A 19668-nucleotide genomic window follows, 5' to 3' on the forward strand; every position below is an offset into this window, starting at 1 on the left:
GAATAAAACATATTTATTCTGAGAGTTCCATGCTGATCTAGAAAAACAGGAAAAAGTCAAAGCCAGCACTTTTAATGTGCCATTAAATATCCATCAAAAGTTTAGTCTGAGGCAAGATGAATCCTCCTCCTCATATCAGAAGGTATGAAAATCACTGATGGCTCTTAGAAGAGCCATTTCAACACTTAGTATGTGAAGAAACAAGATTTAAAAGTACCAAATTATGATGTTGTCTGTCATGAAAACTCGCTTTAAACTCTATGATAATTTTGTAACAGCCTTATTTGGAAAGGACTGGTCATTAAGTAGGGAATAAGTGACAGAAAAAGAATTGTCTCTAGCCATGCCAGGGCTGGTATTTGTGCATTATTTTTCTGTTTTTCATTCAGGTTGACAGCAAACAAATTCATTATAGAAAAACCCTAAAATGTAACACAAAAAACAGTAATGATAATAAAATGGACCAAGTCCCCCAGTGCATTTTTAACTCTTGGCCCGGACAACTGGATGTGGGTAAGTTGAATAAAGGAGGCAAACTTGTACTTTTCTGATTAACAGAGATCATAAATAGAGAGGTTCATCTGCTCAACACACAAGAGTACTACTTAGCTAAAGTGCTACTCACAGACACTGATGCTCTGACTAAATAGAGAGATGTGGACATAGGAAGACCACATGAGACACCATACAGAAGAGGTTCAAAAAGGCCAAGCATGTTCAGATCCCTCTGTAGAACCTTCCTACCCTCAAGCAGATCAACACTCCCACCCAACTTGTGTTATCTGCAAACTTACTGAGGGTGCCCCCAATCCCTTTACCCATCATGTTGACAGAAGGCATTTTTATACCAAGTATTCTAAGTGTGTTGTAAATAGAAATCTTCTGTTGCTCTTTAACAGGCTTGTTTTCAAATCTGAGCATCTTGTTTTGTTTAGCTTTTTCATTATTGTGCCTGTCAGAGTTTGTTTATTAAATAGAAATCCATCAATATAAACCTTGCTATGTTTGGAACCCATGCAGCACAGAGAACATCTCCCCCACAATCAGCCAGGGGCAAAGGACTTCCAAGGTAAAACAACATTGAGCATGTGCTGCAGTATGCTTACTTCACAGTGCTGCAAAACCTTACTTGGTGAAATAGCAGAGAGGAGTTGAAGGAACAATTTATAAAGCAATAGAAAAAAAATCTGTGCTGGAATCCAATTGTGTGCGCTCTCTCACAAACCAAGAATAAAGAAACTTCTAATGAAATTGAAAGCAGTGCATGCAACACATAATAACTCATCAATATAACTAATTACTGTTTACAACTAGATCTAATCTCTAGAACTTAGTGCTGCAAAGTACTGTTGAAATCTAAGTTCATCATTTCAACAGGAAGATTCAGCTCCTCTGCAGGATACCTATAGAGGAGAAAAAGCCTTAACCAAAACAATCTGAACAATTTCCAAAGCAAACGCAAACACTGCCAAGTATCACCACCTACTTGCTATAGGGCAGAATTGGTCAAAACCTCCCTACAATCACAAATAAGTAGCTTTGCTGTTCATATTATACTGATAAGCAAATTCCTTCAACACAAATCCAAACAGAAAAGGACAAATGCCTTCATTCTGTATTACTCTGAGAACAAGAGAAATATCAAAATAGCAAAACTGTGTCACTGGAGCAGAACGCAAGACAGAATCCTTTTTGAACACACATGCACACACACACTTCAAGAAAATACTCCCATTATCACCAGAAAAAGGAAAAAAGAAAAAAGAAAATCATTATGACAACAGTTTTTGTACACCCTAACATGGGAACTGTGGAAAGCAGCTACCATTGCTTCCTTTCCCACCTTACCAAATCCATAGCTAGAGGCAGGAGCTATGCTACCTGCTACTACTGCTTAGATTCATATTGCAAAAGCCAGTGAGATGAGGATAATTAAGGGCATGTGGAAGCTCTGTAGGACTCTAGTATGACTATCAGCAGGAACAAGCAGAAGAGGCATGCTGTACCTTGCTGCAAACACTTTGGGTAACAGAGACCATCTCTTACTAGCTGTAATGACTTTTGTTTCCCAGATTGGTATTTTTAGTTTATCAGCCAGTTTCAACAATGCCAAGTAAGCCTTGACTGACGTTATATCAGAGGCCAAGATTTATTCACAACAGATCAGCCATTAAAAAGTACTATTTCCAAAGTACAATAATCTAATTTTATAGCTGCAGCGTCTAATGGACCCACAGCAAGACAGGCAAAATTCCCAGACTTCTAAGCGTATCCTCTTAAGCAGTCTCATTCATCGGGACTGCCTAATAACATTAATGTGGATGTCTCAAGAGAATTATTTGTAACCCAACCAAACATGAAGTGCATAAGCTTTTCACAGTCATTACTGCTTTTTTATTCTTTAAATGTCAATTGGTTGACACTCCTTTCAATAGGAAGAGTCAAAAAACATTTGTATTTTTTTTAAGTCCAGCATTCTGAAATCAAATTTTGTGGAAGGAAGCCAAGAATGTGCAGCACCCTCTGAAGTGAAATGCTGCCTCTCAGCAGAACTGGTCCAGTCGTAAAAAAATAAATTAAAAAGTCTACTTTTAGTCAGCCAGGCTCTTCACATATAAGATCACGGTTTGAACGTTATATGTGACAGCGTAAATAAGTACAAACAACGTTATTGCACCTAAACCAATAGTTTCCCAGTCAGTAGAATTCAGATTCTGACTGCAATTCTGAAGCCAAAATTTGTGTGCCTGATAAATTCTACAGACCTTCCCTCACCTTTATTTGCATTGCAATGTATGTATCAGTAGAAGATACAGTAATTTTTCCAGAGGTGCCTGGTAGTTAATCTTACAAGAACATTTATTTGTCCTAATATTTGCTCTCAATTATAAGGATAGGGACGCAAATAATTTTAAATTACCTATTTGTATTTTTTGGATTACAGCATGTAAAGGAGGCTAAAAAAATTAAGTTTCTGTATCTATATTTCAAATGAAAAAAAAATTATTATTTAAATTTCACATATTCAAGTTCCTCTTGAATATTCTACTCAGTGTTATTAAATATCAAGTTCCTCTGTCTAACAAATAAAATGGGAAATGGTTTGCAGCCTACAGCAATATGACTTCACATTGTGACAGTCACAAATGACCTGTAAGGCAGATGCATGTCAGTTCTCAACCACTGACTGATTATTTCAGCGAGCAGCTTAAAGATTACAAATCACAATTTTGCTTTCAAACAGTTTCATTTCTTTAAAAAGTGCCATTTCCTATGCAACTGTTTAGATGGGTGTCAACAACCAAAGAAGGCAGCGAAACAGGCTGCTTTTCCACTTCCATGACTTGGTTTTGGTACAAAACCCTGAGAGAAATAAAATACATCAGTGAAGAGTAAGGTCTTTTGGGCAACATATGCAGTAAGTATTCCTTATGTAATAAGAGTTAAGGAATGATTAACGGAATAGGAACATCATGTTGAACTACCAGAAGCAGATCAGAAAGACTGCATTTGTATCCATGAACAACAGTACAATCACAACAAAAAAAGATGTAGGCTTTACTGGAAAACATACCTCAGTGATTCCTCCCTCAGGCTACAAAAACCTCTAGACTTCTAAAAGTGTCTTCCTTTTACTTTCTCTCTCTCTCTCCTCCTTTAAAAAATTCTCACTTGCTATTTTTTGGCACAAGCTCGAAAAATTTCTAGCCAAAGACTACAGCTCTATTTCAGACATATTTTCCTTTAAAATAAAAAGACAGAAATTAAATTGATTTTCAGAAGACGAAAACCTTTAACAAATCATCAGTGAAGTTTTTCTCTAATCAATAGCCTCCCTTCCCATCAAGCTTCTTCACAAATTTGATCGATTAAAACAGGATTCGCATATCATAAAGTTTTATTTGACAATCATTTCATCTAACAAAACCAAAGTACGACCATCTATTACAGTTCTGTCGTAACATATCCTCCAAACCTAAGTGCCTGTTCCTGAATTTCAGTGAAAGTACTCACACAGCAGAAATATAAGTATTCAATTATTCTTGGCTTACATATTGGAAGTGCTTACCCCAAGTACTAAATATATACCACAGGCAGAAATTGATCTTGCAGAACTTCAGTTAAGTCTGCAATATATTAAACACATAAAGGAGCCCAGGTTCATCATGCAGAGAAAGATTCAATGTTAGCAGGTAGCAGCTGCCAACACTTGGATACTGTTATTAGAAAAGGTTTAGGCAGTTTATACACAGAGCGTTGATGTGCCTTCTGGTTCAGGCATTAGTAGCTAGATCATGGACTTGAATCGCTCTGTGAAAGGCACCTTAAAATAGAGCTGGGGTCTGAGATCACTTTTATCACTGTAAGTGCAGACCAATTTAACTGACTCCTACTTTTAAAGCTGGATTTACTCCCAGGCTCCTGTAACAGTCCATGAGAGACAAGAGTGACACACACCAATGAAGAAAAAGCTAAGCAAAGGTGAGTAGTCTTTGGAAAGGCAGATGGGTGTAACCCATACAAATAGACAATCTCCTATGCTGGGATAAAATAGTATCTTGGTTTTCCATAGCACTGTACATTGCCCCCACTCTGAAATGTTTTACCGTTTGAAGAATACAAAGTAAAGAAGCCCAAGTTCTTCATTGACTAGGCCTGTGTAGCCAAAGAGAACAAAAAGGGAGCCATTAGTTGATACAACTAAGAGGAAAACATGGTGCAGTAGCTCTTGTGTGTGCTGAAGTTGTGTGCAGCACTCAGAAGCCAATGAGCAGAAAAACTTTCCCCTCATCTGACCTAGTTCTGTCAAAGATTCACACATGGAGATAGTGGGTGTAAAGGTGATACATGCAGTATCTTCAAAAATTTTGGAAGGCAACAACTCACAGTGAAGAATACCTAAGGCCCTGATGTGGAGAGGCAGGCTACTGGAAAAAATGTAGAAAATGCAGACAAGATACCAGAAGGCTGCCCAGAACTGTAGGCATACAAAAGAGTGAACAGATTAGGGCCAAGCCATTTTACAAATACAAAGCAATGTTGAGGAAAAACAAAAAACGGTGCCAGAAGGATAGCTGGCTTTAGGGCAAAGCTACCCCATGCTGCAGGTGTGTCCTGTTTGAAAGGAGCTACAGAGTTAAAGAATCAACCCTCTCAAAAAAAAAAAAAGAAAAAAAAAAGGCAGCAGCATGTAAAAAATACTGCAAAATCCAATATTACTGCAAAACCATAATCCAATTTGCTGGATTGTGAATTGCTGCTGACTGCACTGTGACAAGGCAACTTAAAAGGGCAATGCCCCCGAAGAGTTTTTACACAAAATCAACAAGGAATAGCAGAAATAAGAAGACTGTTCTCCTTATTTCAAAAAAACATTAATATTTCATTAGATTATTGTAAAAAAATACATATAAGTTATGTCCAAATCACTACATACCCAGCCATTGGTAGCTTGACTGACTATGAACCAACAATGGAACAGGTGGTCCAGGAAGGCTTTGGAGTCCATACTTGGAGCTGCGCAAAGCCCAACATTGCACATCCTCAAGCAAGCTGCTGTAGCTAATCCTGCTCTGAACAGGGTCATGGACTGGAGGATGACCAGAACTGCAGCCCCTTCCAACTCCAGCAATTCCCTAATTAGATTAGAATGGATTTCTGAGAAGCTATTTAAGGATGCCTGGTTTTTCCCTCAAAATGAATCAGAGAGGGTGCTCTATATACAAGAAAAAGCCTTGGGGAAAAAAAAGAAAACAAAACAAAAAAACCCAAACCAAAAGCAATCCACTTGTGAATGAAGCCTGCAAATGTTTGTTAAATCAGCTTTACTGGTGGACAGAAGGTGACCTTGGACAACACCATGCAGAAAAAGCATTGGTCATCGCTGATGAACAGATTCATGAAGGAACCTAACAGTGAGAAGCAGCAAAATGAACTTCAGAGTCTGGAAATGAAAGGTCCCCAAAATCTCATCACCTACTGAAATCTAAAGTTAAAAGATATACATAACTGTGGAGGTGTCAGAGGCAAATCCGAACTCCACATAGCCAGTGCTCCAGTCTTTCTGACCATATTACTAGTTTTCTTCACAGTTTCTAGGCAAGCAACTGTGTCTCTTAGGGGAGTGCAAAAAACAGGAATATGTAAAATGTCCCTCTATATAAAAGGAACATTAGTCTAAGGTCAGCAGAGGTCAGTGACCTTCTTGAAGAAAAAAGAAAGCAGCTCTTAATGAACAACAGACATGACAGAATAGGGAACTACGCGAGCCACCTCAGTACTCATTTACTGAAGTTTAATGGGCTGTGACCCAGGCTTACAAAATAATTGTACTAACACAAGGGTCTTGTTCAAAACAAACCACCAAAAATAACTCCAAAAAGTGTGTTCCGTTTTGCCAAACCAACTTCCAAAGCCAGAAATTCAAAATGAGAAACTGTTTCTTCCTTTTGCCTATTCTTCCCAATTACAGGACTACTGTAATTACTACATGCCATTATAACACACACATGTTCTTATCCACCCCAAAAGAGAAGTTTTGTTTGTTACCTCTTACCGACAGTTATTTTGACAGTTCTTTTCTGAGAGTCCATCCTCATCTTCTCCCATAATATCCACTGCCGAAAATATCAGTGCAACCAGAATTGCAAAGCAGCATACCAGTGCAAAGATCACAATGCATCTTTGCTGGGACTGAAAGAGATTAAGATTAAAAAAAGTTTTAATGGTGTGAGCACATTCCAGTCAATGACCTGAGACTCTAAATCTTTTACATAAGATCTAAAATTCTCTGAAGATCTTACTGCCATAGCTGTCAACATGAAACACACCTCAGGATGAAAACACTCTCAAAATTGTCTTTCACGTATCACCTTGAGATGTATTTTAAATCTCTGAGACTCTGTTAAATAATTCATGTCAAAAATAAGATCCATAATTCAAACTGTTTTCTGTTTGTAACACAAGGAAAGCATTGTGCATTAAAATAATGATTCTTACATTAACTACATATTTTCTGGTTGAGCCTCATAGGTAAAGTATGCACTTAGGATGGCACTCAAAAGTCTTGAGAGTTTTGTTGTGTTTGGCTGAAATAAAACATGTCATTGCGAGCAGAATGAAGAACAAAGGCTTTTTTTATTGCTACACAAAGTAACTGACATTGTTACTATGACTGCCACAGTAACTGAGACACTTTGGCAAGTCCTTGCCCTAAAGTACTTATACGAAAAAATAATTCACAGATGATAGATGGGATTGAAGGAAAAAATGGGATACTGTTGCTTAACATGACAGGCAATACCCTCTGCATCAATGCCCTCATCATCTGCATCTTAATAATCTCAGATTAAATATTAAAACACAGCACAGCACTATTTTATTCTACAATATGAAATCCTTCAGTACCAAATCAGATGCAATCATGTAAAGCCACAGAAAAAGGTGAAACCTCTACAATCTGCTGGCATGCAATTTACATAGCTGCATGAAACAATATTTTTTTCTGAAACCAAATATTCAAACAAATATAATGTGTGCAAAAAAACACACTATAAATAAAAACATAAAAGTCTAACTTCTGTTGCCATAGTTATTTTCTTAATTTTAATTATCACCCTGTAATTAAAATGTCACGTAAAGAAGAAAAGCTTTATAAAGGAATGGGTAAGTGAGAAAGTAGGAAAAGTGTAAGGGAAACAAAGCAATGTCATCTTTGCAGCTGAAAAGCAACTTCATAGTATTTGCATTGCTCCTGACATTTTGTTTAAGATATAATAAGTTTCAGAGTAATAGGAACATTTTCCCATATACATAAAAGAACTACTTTAAATAGGCTTCCAAAACTTGCAAACTAATGCACATCCCAGAAGAAACAAGCTCATGCCTTTCAGAACAAATCAGATATAAATGCTTTATTTCAGTCTATGAAAATCTAAAATGCAGCAAACTACTCCTTCAAAAAACCAGGAACAAATATTCAGAAATTTGGTGAGAAATTAATCCTTTTACCTAACTGTAACACAGAATAAGCTGCTTAAGTTATAGGCATATTTTAAATGCAATGCATATTAGACACTTTTATACATTTGAAATATATATTCATGTTTGTGCTTTCTAATAAATTACCTAAAATCTTCCAAGAATGCAGCATAGGAAAGTCATCTTCAACCATTTACAAGGCCTATTTTTGAAACAAATAAAATTTGGACCTTTTTTTTTTGCTGATACTAGGTATAATCATGGCAACATATGAAAAGAATTAGAAATGATTGCATTTGGGTGTCCAGAACTAAGGCTGCAGTCAGATGCACAGTAGAACTTAAGAGATAAATGTTAAAACATTGCCTTGTTGCCTCATACTACTGGCAAGACAAACGAAGTGTCAAAGATAAAGAGGTATTCAGATCTGGGACACTGCTTTATGCCATTTCTTCGTCAGGAGGGCTAGCACTCTTGCCAAGATGATCGTGGTCTCATGCAGTTTTTTACAGTTTTGTAAGTGTATTTGCAGAAACTGATGCAGCTTCTTCCAAGCACTGAGCATATCACCATGGCAGCAACATAGCAAAGCTACTCCCATACCAGAGAGTCAAACAGAGCTGGGGCTTGTTCTCAAGCCTCTAAGAGCAGGGGATGTGGCCCAGCATGGCTTGCAACATTAGTATTCTTTTTCCTCCCAAACCAGTCATTCTACTCACTGGGAATAGTCCCAGGTCCACATTTTGGGGATAATTGTAATAATAAGCATCCTAGCTGCCACTCAGTATAAATTATTTTATGTCATCGCTCTGGTGAGTAACTCCATCTTCTTTGCTGTGTGAACAACTAGAGAGAGCTACAGGGTCACTGGACCAGCAGGAACCACAGTAGCCTTCAAGGCTGGGCCAGCACACATGGAGGCAGCCAGAGATGTTTCATTAAAAGGAGCCCACTGTACCTCTACCACACGTGTCATAAGTCATAAAACAGCCCTACAGCCCTTTTAACTGGCTTAAAATTTAAGGCCAAAAGCTATATAAAATCTGAAGAGTATCACAAGGAGAGAAAAAAAAAAACAAAAAACCCAACAAAACAACAATAAAAAAGGCAGGTGCAACAGATGCCTTAAGTTTCTTTAATACCAAAAAATTTAATGATAGCAATTCCTAGGGGTTTATGTTCCAGGAACACGGAAAGTGGCGGACAACATAATTCTGAATGGAGCCCCTAATCTAGCTTTAAATACTGTTCCACATAAATTTGGAGAACATATTCAAGGTTTCTTGACTTCTGTGTTGCAGCTGAAATTTGTATAAGGTTTAAATCCTTGTTATGTAGAGCTTGTCAAGCTCTGCAGTTTGACTGACTGCTTCTCACTATGAGCGGCACATAGTCCCACTAGTAAGACCACTGCTAATATACTAGCACTAAAATACAGAACTGCATAAATCTAATTTACTGCACTCATTCACACAGATCATTTATAATTACACATTTGTCTTTGACAGTTGTAACAGATTAATTTTTTTCACATGCAGCTAAACAGCATGATTACAAATAGCATAGGGGGCCTTTTAAATCCACACACAGAAAACCAGAACAATATAAAAGGGTGAAAATAGTATTTTTTTCTCTCTGAAAAAAAAAAATTAAATAAATCAAAACTAAACCTCCAAGTTTGTGATTCTCCTACATGTACATTTTTAATCACAGGTCTGAGGGGCCAGGTAAAGGCCATTTTTAAAAAATCATACAGATTATTAAGGAGGACTTTGAATGGTTTTACAGTTCATCATCAAATTCTTCTCCTGAGTGGTTATTTTTTTGATTGCTTTTAAATCTATATATGACATTAGAAATAAGTATTTGAATATTGCTTAGATTCAAATTGATGTTTATATTAGAAAATAATAATAATAAAATTACTGGCACCAAACAAGTCTTCTGAGCCTTTTGTTTGGTAATGGTAATAAATCTTACTTTTCATGCACTAATGTCAAACTCCAGGCAATTTTCTAATAGGCTTTTTCTAATTAAAATAGATTAGAATAGACCATACCACTGTTCTACTGTGTGCGCCTCTGTGTACGTGTGCGTGTATGCGCAAGTAACAGCAGGTTTCTTGAAAGCATTCAAAGTAGAAGAGCTCATGCCATAGACAGATCAGAAGAAATCTGCTAGATTTGCTCCTCAGACTCTTGCATCAGTGGGCTCAGGCAGTCCAACTGCTTGGTGCTATGCTGTTCCGTATCCCCTTGACGACTGGGATCCCTCAGAGCTATCCTCCTTCTTCCTTCAGTAAATGCCTGAAAAACCCTTTGTGTGTTTAAGCTTTCTTAATTACAGAATACAGGATCTCTCCAGCTTATGTAGTCCATCTATCCACATACATGGTTAATTTATACAAGTATTACTTCTAACGTATATTTGCCTAACCTGTACCTAAAACCTCCCATTCAAAGGGATCCTGCAGTCTCTTCAGGCAATTCATCCTTGGTGTTAGTACCTTACTGATGCCTAACTTAAGTCTCTTATGGTGCAATATATACCCTTTCCAACTTGGTCAAAATGGAGAACAGAGTATTTCACTCTTTCGTACTGCAGATTCTTACATATTTGAAGATTATTAGAGATACTAAGAGGCCTGGGCCCAGAACATCCACTAGGTTAACTGCACCTGTCAGAGGACAACCTGAAATTTCACTCTTAACAGCATCGAGATCTCTCTATTGTGAACCCAGAAATTCTGTTACATGAGAGAAAGATTTCTTCAGAGGTTATGAAAGACTGGGAAAGAAACTTCTGCAGGATCAAGGACTATCAAAAATGCTGCCATTTTCCATTTCATGAGCAAAACACATTTCTTTCACCTGCCTCATCTATCTTACATAATATCCACATTTAAATAAATTCAACAAAACAACGTATTTACTAAAATAAAGCATGATTATTTTTTATGCTGTTATACCCCAAGTGAGAAAAAGAACAAAAGCTGCACCACTGGAATGCAGTGCAGTATTATTCACACATGATTTTAATCACAAAAGGACCCTTTCTGTTTGTTTATTATTAAGAAAAAGGATAGTCTATGTCAGCTAAGGTTGCATCAGAGTCTGTGATACCCAAGCAGAATTGAAAATGAGAGCAAGAAAGTAAAAGGCCTCCATCTTTACTGCACTTGCATTGCTCAAAGGCTGTTAAGAACACTTCAATGGTCCATAAAGCTTTCATTTTCTTCACAAACAGTAGGTATCTCAGTGACACGCTAAATTTAATCAGGAATTTAATTTTCCCTCAATATTGTACAAAAATGTCCATCTCTCCCCAAACAGGAGCCGTGAAATTGCAATGCTGCATCTACTGAGAAAACTGAGCATATAAAAACAAAACATGTCATGGTTATGAACTAGTGCCTTATTCTTATACCTATTTAAGAACACAGGATGTAATATTTATACATACAGCATACTAATACAGAGTTCACGGCCGTCTGTCATAACCACAGAGGCTCTAAGACTTAGGTTTTCACATCTGCCATGAGTAGCCTGCTCTTTCCTGCAACACGTCTCAGATTTCACACCAGTGTGGGAACAAAAGTGCTCATCTTCAATACTAGCAACCTGTTCAACACCTTTTAAAATTCTGCTTACAACTAGGGTTTTATGTCATGCTACAGCACATTCAGCAAAGAAAGCAAGGAACTGGACTTCAAGAATTAATAATCATTCTTGGGTTAACCTTGATTCTTTAAATCATTATGTGTGTTTATTAGAGAAAAACCATTGCTATAAAGACTGTTTTCCACTAATCTGGAATCTATATACAGTAATAATCTTCATTTCATCCTTAAATCTCCCAGCTAAGATTATTAATATAAATCAGCACTTAATTCCTATTAAAAAAGGGAAGGAACTGATCCAATAGTGCTGAGATAAGTTAAATATTTTCATATTGGCTGGGCCCAGAGAGCTTCGTGCTTGGGTGTTTATGATACTGGCTAAGGCTAACAAAGAACTTTTAGCACTTACCAATGAAAACTGAAAGTATCAGAACACTGGAAAAGCAAAGATGTTACCCATATTTAAGAAAAAAAGTTGAGCGAGCAATAGAAATCAGGAAATTATAGAATCATAGAATGGTTAGCATTGGAAAGGACCTTAAGATCCTCTAGTTCCAACCTCCTGCCACGGGCAGGGGTGCCTCACGCTAAACCATGTAGCCCAAGGCTCTGTCCAGCCTGGCCTTGAACACTGCCAGGGATGGAGCATTTACCACGTCTTTAGGCAACCTCTTCCAGTGCCTCACAACCCTCACAGTAAAGAACTTCTTCCTTATATCTAACTTGAACTTCACCTGTTTAAATTTGAACCCATTACCTCCTTGTCTTATCACTACAGTCCCTGATGAAGAGTTCCTCTCTGGCATCCTTACAGGCCCCCTTCAGATACTGGAAGGCTGCTATGAGGTCTCCACGCAGCCTTCTCTTCTCCAGGCTGAACAGCCCCAACTTCCTCAGCCTGTCCTCATACAGGAGGTGCTCCAACCCCCTTTATCATCCTCATGGCCCTCCTCTGGACTTGCTCCATCAGCTCCATGTCCTTCTGTTGAGGACACCAGAATTGCACACATAATATTGTAATTTCAATCTCTAACAAATACTTGAACAAGTAACAAAGCTATTATATGTAAACTCCTAGTAGACAAGAAATTGTAAAGAAAAAGTCATATCTATTTTGATTTCCATCTTTCCTAGTCATGAGCACTGTTATCCTGCTAGAGAAGCTGAAAATAACATATTTTGAACTCTAGTAAAAACCTTCTCACAAAGCACAGAAACTATGTCCAGATTATTACAAGAGAGGTGTAAAGCTGGTATGAATATGCTCATTGAAACAATGTGAGGAGATTCTGCTGTGTATCTGTTTTTGTTCATGTCTTCATTAATAGTCTAAATTATGGACTAGAAATGAACTGTGCCTGTTAAGTTTTCAATTAAAACCAAAGCAGCACAAAATGAAATCATACTGGAACATTAGATTTACTTTTCAAAATGTTCTTGACAATTTAGGTGGTGTGTTGAGAAAAACAGGTTAAAATTCAATTAAGGAAAAGAGCTACCAGCAGGTAGGAGCAAACAATTGCACAGACAGAGGAACTGAGAAAACATTAGGAAAAAGGATAAGCAAAATGATTAAAAAGTTGGAGCAGGTGCTCTAGGAAGACAGAACAAAAATGGGTAGGAGTCAGTAGTTTGGAGAGAAGAACTATGACCAAGAGGTACAAAACCATCAAAAGAGCATCAGGTATAGTGAAGGCAAAATTATTCACTAAGTACCACAATACCAGAAATAGGGGATGTTTACTCAAAGTTGTAGGAGTTAAGTTTCAGAAAGATACAGTACTTTTTTAATGAAGTGGATATAGAACATCAGGAATTTGTTGCCACAGGAGGCCGTGAAAGCAAACAGCAGCAGGTTTAAAAAGAGATTAGACAAAGCCTTTGAAAACATGTCCAGAACAGATGCTAGAGAAAACAGGCAGGGATGATGGGGACATGCTATTGCCACTGTTAGGCATACAGTCCAGGGCTAGATATGCCATGTGTCAGAGCTGTAGAATGCATTTTCTACATTCTTAAATAGTTTTCTTTCTCCATAGAAGAACCCATGAGTTATAGCAGAGTACAACATGAACATGAATCTACTGTGTCACACTGTTGTGTTGACTTAATCCTCTACATCCTGGTATAACACCTCTACTGTGTATGAGGCAAAAATAATCCTTAGCCTCTACTCCAACTTGGCATATTTTGTCCACCTTTCAAGACTGCATGGAGACAGTTCAGAGAAAAATCAACAATAAATATTTAGTCCTGTAGTTACCCACAGAAAGAAGAGAATCAACAGTTAATTCTCCAAACAGCATTCTTTAATGACAGTGTCTTCCAAGCAAACAAGGCATATGAAGTCACACTGTCTGCCCAGCAGTCCTTGGCTACCCAGTTTAATTTGAATCTGTATTTGAAAGAAAGATTTATAAAAATGTAATTATCTCAGACACACAAAATCCAGTATGTAGATAGACTTAGCTGAGAAAGACCAAAATTAGTACCTCTACCAAGGGAAAGATGATCCAGAGTTTTGCCTTCCAGCACACACATAGCTCAGCACCATGCAGCTTCATAGAGACAGAGATGGGAGCAATCACTGCCATGGTGGCATACAGAGGGGCTGTGGGCCCTCATCACACACCCACAGTGAAGCAGCTGCATTGGTTTCACTGCCCATTGAACAAACATTTGATCCAACAGATCAGGCATCTAACACATGGATAGAAATGTTACTATAAATAGAAATCCAATAAACTGCTTTGAAAGAAATCCAAGGCTTTATGGGTTACTTATCTGAGCTGCCTCCACACAAAGCGCTGTATTACGGAAAGCTATTAACAGTCAAAATATGAGCTGTATAAGAAAATACGGTTTCCAGCACATGACCAACTAACCTCTAATGCATTTTGTTGACCAGAATTGGCAGAAAAGTAGGAGTGAAAAGCCTGAATACATTTAAGCGTTCATGTGCCATTTCCGTGAAATTGGGCCCTAACTTCTCAACATGATGTATCGACAATCCAGCATAACATAACACAGTATTACAGTTCAGCAATGCCAAAAAAAGGCTCTCGTGTACACTATAAAAGGCTACTCAAATCCAGTGTCTCCTGTATTGAAAAGTATTGAACAATCTGAACCAGGCATGAACAACAAATTCAGAATACTATTAAAAACTCTTTAGTAGAAAACACAGTAAACCATATTTCTGTATCCTGATATCTCTTAAAACATCTTTAAACCTGGACCCTTTAAGTAAAGACTCTTACCACAGCTAGCATTAGACTCATTACTCCTCCAAGAATTTTACAAGTAAAAATTGCTGTGCTATGAAAAGCTATAATCGATTTCTTTTTGGATCAGCACTTTGCCATATAATAAAAAGACAGAGTACCTTCAGAAAAAAAAAAAACAGACAAAAAAAAGTCCCCTCCGAAAAAAACCAAACCAAGGGTTTTTAGCAAGGAAGAGGTAAGGTAAGAAAGAACGATGGAAAAAGAAATTATGAAAGATAGAAGAGGTAGAAAGGATGTGATACAGAAAGATATAAGAAAAAAGGTAAAAACTCAGATTAGCACTTGAAAGTCTACAAAAAAAGAAATCTGCAGCTAAAAATAGTGTTACATATATACAAACAAAGTACTCAGTTTTATTTGTTAGATCTTTTATGTCCGGTAAGAGACTTTCTAGAAACAACTTCAGTTCACTAATATAATTAAAATCAGAACTCAGCTCTCTTCAGAAACCAGGTGAAACACAGCAAACAATCACTAAGCAAACAAATGTTTAAAGGTCCATCATCTCCCATGAAGAACTGCATCCTATAAGGCAGCATTTTGAGAAAGAATGAAATTAATGCATCAAGATGCAAGCTATTTTGTACACGGCAGAATAGTATATTTAAAATCAGTTAGAACCACTGGAGGACAGCAGGCTGGGGGGATCTAGCAGATGACACAAAGACTGGCCTACAATCCACAGGTCCAGGTATCAGCAGGTGCTGTGGTTGTCTGATTGCCTGCAGAAAACATACTTTGCAATTCTACACCCTTTATGTATCACTCTGGAGTCTACAGCATAACAGGCCAGGCAGTTAGAAAGCTCTACTTTTCTCCAAACTTACTTTCAATTTTATGTTGATAGTCTCACATCCTAATGGAAAACTAGACTGAAATACCAGAACCTCTATAGTTCAGAATGATCCATGAATACTAAACGTGAAGCTGAAGTAACCTGCCATATTGCATCTGTCTGTAGCCTGCAATACTCTTGTTTTCATAATCAACAGAAAAAAAATTAATCTACATGGCTATCATCTTTTCCACATTGTTTATGTAGAAATTCCATTTTTCTGACCCACGAGTTTCTTAACTCTCCTCTGGAATGAACAGTTTATTGTACTGTGCTCTGGCTGTCACATTTAGCACTGCAACATCAAAGAATTTGAGGCTGAAGGGACCAGCAAATGTTGGGCAGTTATGGGCAAAGTACCCTTTAAGAGAAAATACAGCAAGCCTAACAATGCCTGTGCAAATATGTATATGACAAATCACTGTATATCATTTTGGCATCCAAAAACACCTAAGCATCTCTGTGGATCTTACTCATATTTGTGCCATGTTCCCTGAAATCAGTGATCATTTGGAATGTAGATTCTGGTTCCAGGACCATTATTAAACATCAAAATTTATTTTTTAATGTGTATATATATATTAAAGATGTATATTTATACACACAGACACCCCATACATATTTTTAATGACTTTAATCAACCAACATTAGTACTTTTCTAAGTCACAAGGAAAAATTAGTAGTACTTAGATATGTTTCTTTGCAAAGTCAGACCAGACTATATACAGACAAATACACTTATATCATACTTGTGATCTCTAATTTACAAATGGTAATGCCTCTGTTTAAAGAGCCTAGGTTTAAAAGTAACTATACCTTATTTTAGTACTTTAGTAACTGGAAAACAAATACTAATGACATAGTTGAGTAACCTGAAACTTGCTGATAGTACAGCATCAGCTACAAATACGTATTTCTTTCAAGACAGTGTTTTACCTAATGATGCCGCTAATAAGGCTTTAAGATAAACTAAATGAAATATAAAAATCCTGCACAAATTTTTTTCCCTAGTGTTTGCATATGTTATTGTTGGCACATTCAATGACCATATGTACAGTCAGCTCAAGCTTCTTGCACACAGCCTTTCACTGTTTTTCCAAGAGGCTTTCAAAAAGAGACAAGACCACATCCACCACCACCAAAACTAAAAATAAGAAATTGTGGCTAGTGGCACATAAACGCCATCAGAGAGGCTGCCACACAAATTTGAGATCAAGTACAGTTCTGCAGCAGAACAAACTCACCACTCTACCTGGAGCATGTTTTTTCCTAGTCAAATTAACAAAGCAAAATATATTACCTTCAACTTTTTCCACTGAGCTTTAAGCATTTCATCCTGCAATTGGGAGAGACTAAGAGCACATGTGCCGTCAATTACAGCAACATCACATTAAGTTCCCATAAAGCAATCATTCTACAAGCAAAGGCAGGTGGTACATCTGAATCTGGAGGTACTAACTTAGTTTGTTAGATAAGTTGGCAGTTTCCCTTTCACAAAGTATAAAAAACAACTTAAGAAGATTTCAAATTATTTTTATTTAAGAGTTTGCTTTTACTCATTCTGATGGGACAAACTTAAGGAAAAATTTTTAACAGCACTGTTATAAGCTGACACAAGTTCATGAAACAAAATTGTCTTACATGGGAAGCATTTCTTTTTAGCTCATTGTGAATTTCTAACTACACTCTGAGTACACACTGAACTAACAGATTTGCATTGTGCCAAGCAAGTTAATGTCATTGTCACAGACAGCACAGCTAATGTGACATTCACAACAGAAATTATATTCTAATGTAAAGAGAGATAAAGGAAAACAAAGCGAGGCTTATGATCTCAGCTAATCAGAGATAAAAAGATAAACTAGTTAATTATAGTGATTAAGTCTATCATATATGCTTGCTTTCTTATGATAGACTTCAGAGGTGATTTAGTTACCACATTTTTTTATCCTATAGAATTCTATGTTTTAATTAAGTTGCAGTATTCATAACTTCTATACCTTAAGTAATTCTACTTGGTGGATAATTCCTTTACTTGCTGGAGAATATGTGGCATTACAATAAAGATGGAACTGCTGTATTTACTTTGGCTTCTGGGAACTAAAAATTATAAACATAAAATTTATGCCTACTATCATTTTTAGAAATAGGAAACAAAGATATTTTGCTCAGATCATCCCTTGCCTGCCCAATGCTTGAAAGAAATTCTCTATATCAAGATCCCTGGATTTCTGCAGAAAAGGAACAAGAGAAAAAACTCCCTTCTTGGCATCTTACTCTTGTCTATGATTCCATATGAAACAGAGAACTGAAGAGTGGGATGTGACCAAGAGCAGCACCATCTCCTACCCTGCATGCAAATCTCCAACATGAAGACAGTCAGGCTAGAAGATCCACATTTTTATGTATCCCCAAAATACAGGTGCCTCTCCTTGGCAGGGACCCCAGGGCTCCGCTTGGCTCACTCTTCTCTGACCAAGAGGCAGTTCTTCCAGTTTTTGTTTTATGTGTGTGTTTTTGTTTTGTATTTGTTTGGAGGTTTTTGTTTGTTTGTTGTTTTGTTTTTATAATGAAAGCACTTCCTAGCAAAGCAGGAATAGAAAAGAAAAAAATCAATTTGTCAAAGTTTTCAATGACTGAAATGTCTGTTGCTACCTATTTGCAATAATTGTTAATAATAAGCCTTAGACTCATTGATTTAAAAGCATTTGGTCAGAAAGGCTTTCCTGGAATCACAACAAAATAACAAAGATTTTAAGATTTACAATGAGAAAAAATTTATAGGCACTCATGAATATATAACAAGCAAACAAAACAAAAAAGGTGTACCAAGATAAAAGAAAGTCAAGAATCAAATAAAACAGCCCTTTAAAACCTCCAATCTTCTACTTTACCATCCTCTGTATGAGATCTGTTAGTGTTCTCAGGGTAGCTCATTGTTGGAGTATTTTTCCTACCCCTAGTGGAGTTGACACACACCATTATGCATTGAGAAGATAGAAGAGAATCAAGTAAGCAGGCCAAAGTGAATTGTTCCTGGATGTCCTCCTCTTTCACTGTTCCAATCATATTCACCCTTTCCTTCTTCCCTGCTCCACACCAAAGAGCAAAATAATTCAACATTAGCATGTTCTCACTCCCACTAACAAGCCCCCACTCTATTCTGCCATCTTACATGTTTCTCTCTTCATCCAATGTAGAGAAGATAACAGGTATCTTGAGGGCAGGACAAAAAAATTCAGCACCAGTAGGATCTAGGTAGGGTCAAAGAGATTAGTTTTCTAGAGAGTGCTGCAACCATGATCCTGCATCAGCAGAGTGCAAAACTACTCTACTCTGACTTTTCACCTCTTGTTGGAATTATCTGATACCTCTTCCACTAGCAGCCCTTCTTGTGCTGCTTTATCTCCATATTTGTAAGGTTAGAATCCTTGTGTTATGTTGGGATATGAAGGAGTCAGAGCTTTTTTCCTCTTCATTTACTTATTTATTGGCTTTATGGTAAGGGTTTTGTCTTACTCAATTTTTAGTCCAATATTATAGAATCATAGAATCGTTAGGGTTGGAAAGGACCTTAAGATCATCAAGTTCCAACCCCTCTGCCATGGGCAGGGACACCTCACACTAAACCATATCACCCAAGGCCTCGTCCAACCTGGTCTTGAACGCTGCCAGGGACGGAGCATTCACAACCTCCCTGGGCAACCTATTCCAGTGCCTCACCACCCCAACAGTAAAGAACTTCTTCCTTATATCCAATCTAAACTTCCCTTGTTTAAGTTTTAACCCGTTACCCCTTGTCCTATCACTACAGGCCCTAATGAAGAGTCCCTCCCCAGCATCCCTATAGGTCCCCTTCAGATACTGGAAGGCTGCTATGAGGTCTCCACGCAGCCTTCTCTTCTCCATTATAGTATTATTCTACTGAATTGGTATCATTACCTATT

At 37.3% G+C, this 19668-nt stretch overlaps 1 protein-coding gene across 10 annotated transcripts in view; it reads right to left on the minus strand.

Annotated features, from left to right (window-relative positions):
- PLD5 (phospholipase D family member 5) overlaps window positions 1-19668 on the minus strand; it is a 162766-nt gene that overhangs the window by 89984 nt on the left and 53114 nt on the right. For 3 of the 10 annotated variants that reach the window (XM_057414473.1, XM_057414474.1, XM_057414475.1), the window contains exon 2: window positions 6557-6693. The exons of 1 other annotated variant lie outside the window; for it this stretch is intronic. In XM_057414473.1, the coding sequence (XP_057270456.1) occupies window positions 6557-6693 (137 nt within the window). Of the gene's footprint in view, window positions 1-6549; window positions 6694-19668 lie in introns of those variants that run through there. 6 more of the 10 variants (XM_057414481.1, XM_057414480.1, XM_057414476.1 and 3 more) reach the window with 5 other exon arrangements.

This window comes from Pezoporus wallicus, unplaced genomic scaffold, assembly GCF_028554395.1.
Source record: "Pezoporus wallicus isolate ANWC-B61680 ecotype Strahan unplaced genomic scaffold, APGP_CSIRO_Pwel_v1 contig_8042, whole genome shotgun sequence".
Classification (NCBI taxonomy): domain Eukaryota; kingdom Metazoa; phylum Chordata; class Aves; order Psittaciformes; family Psittacidae; genus Pezoporus; species Pezoporus wallicus.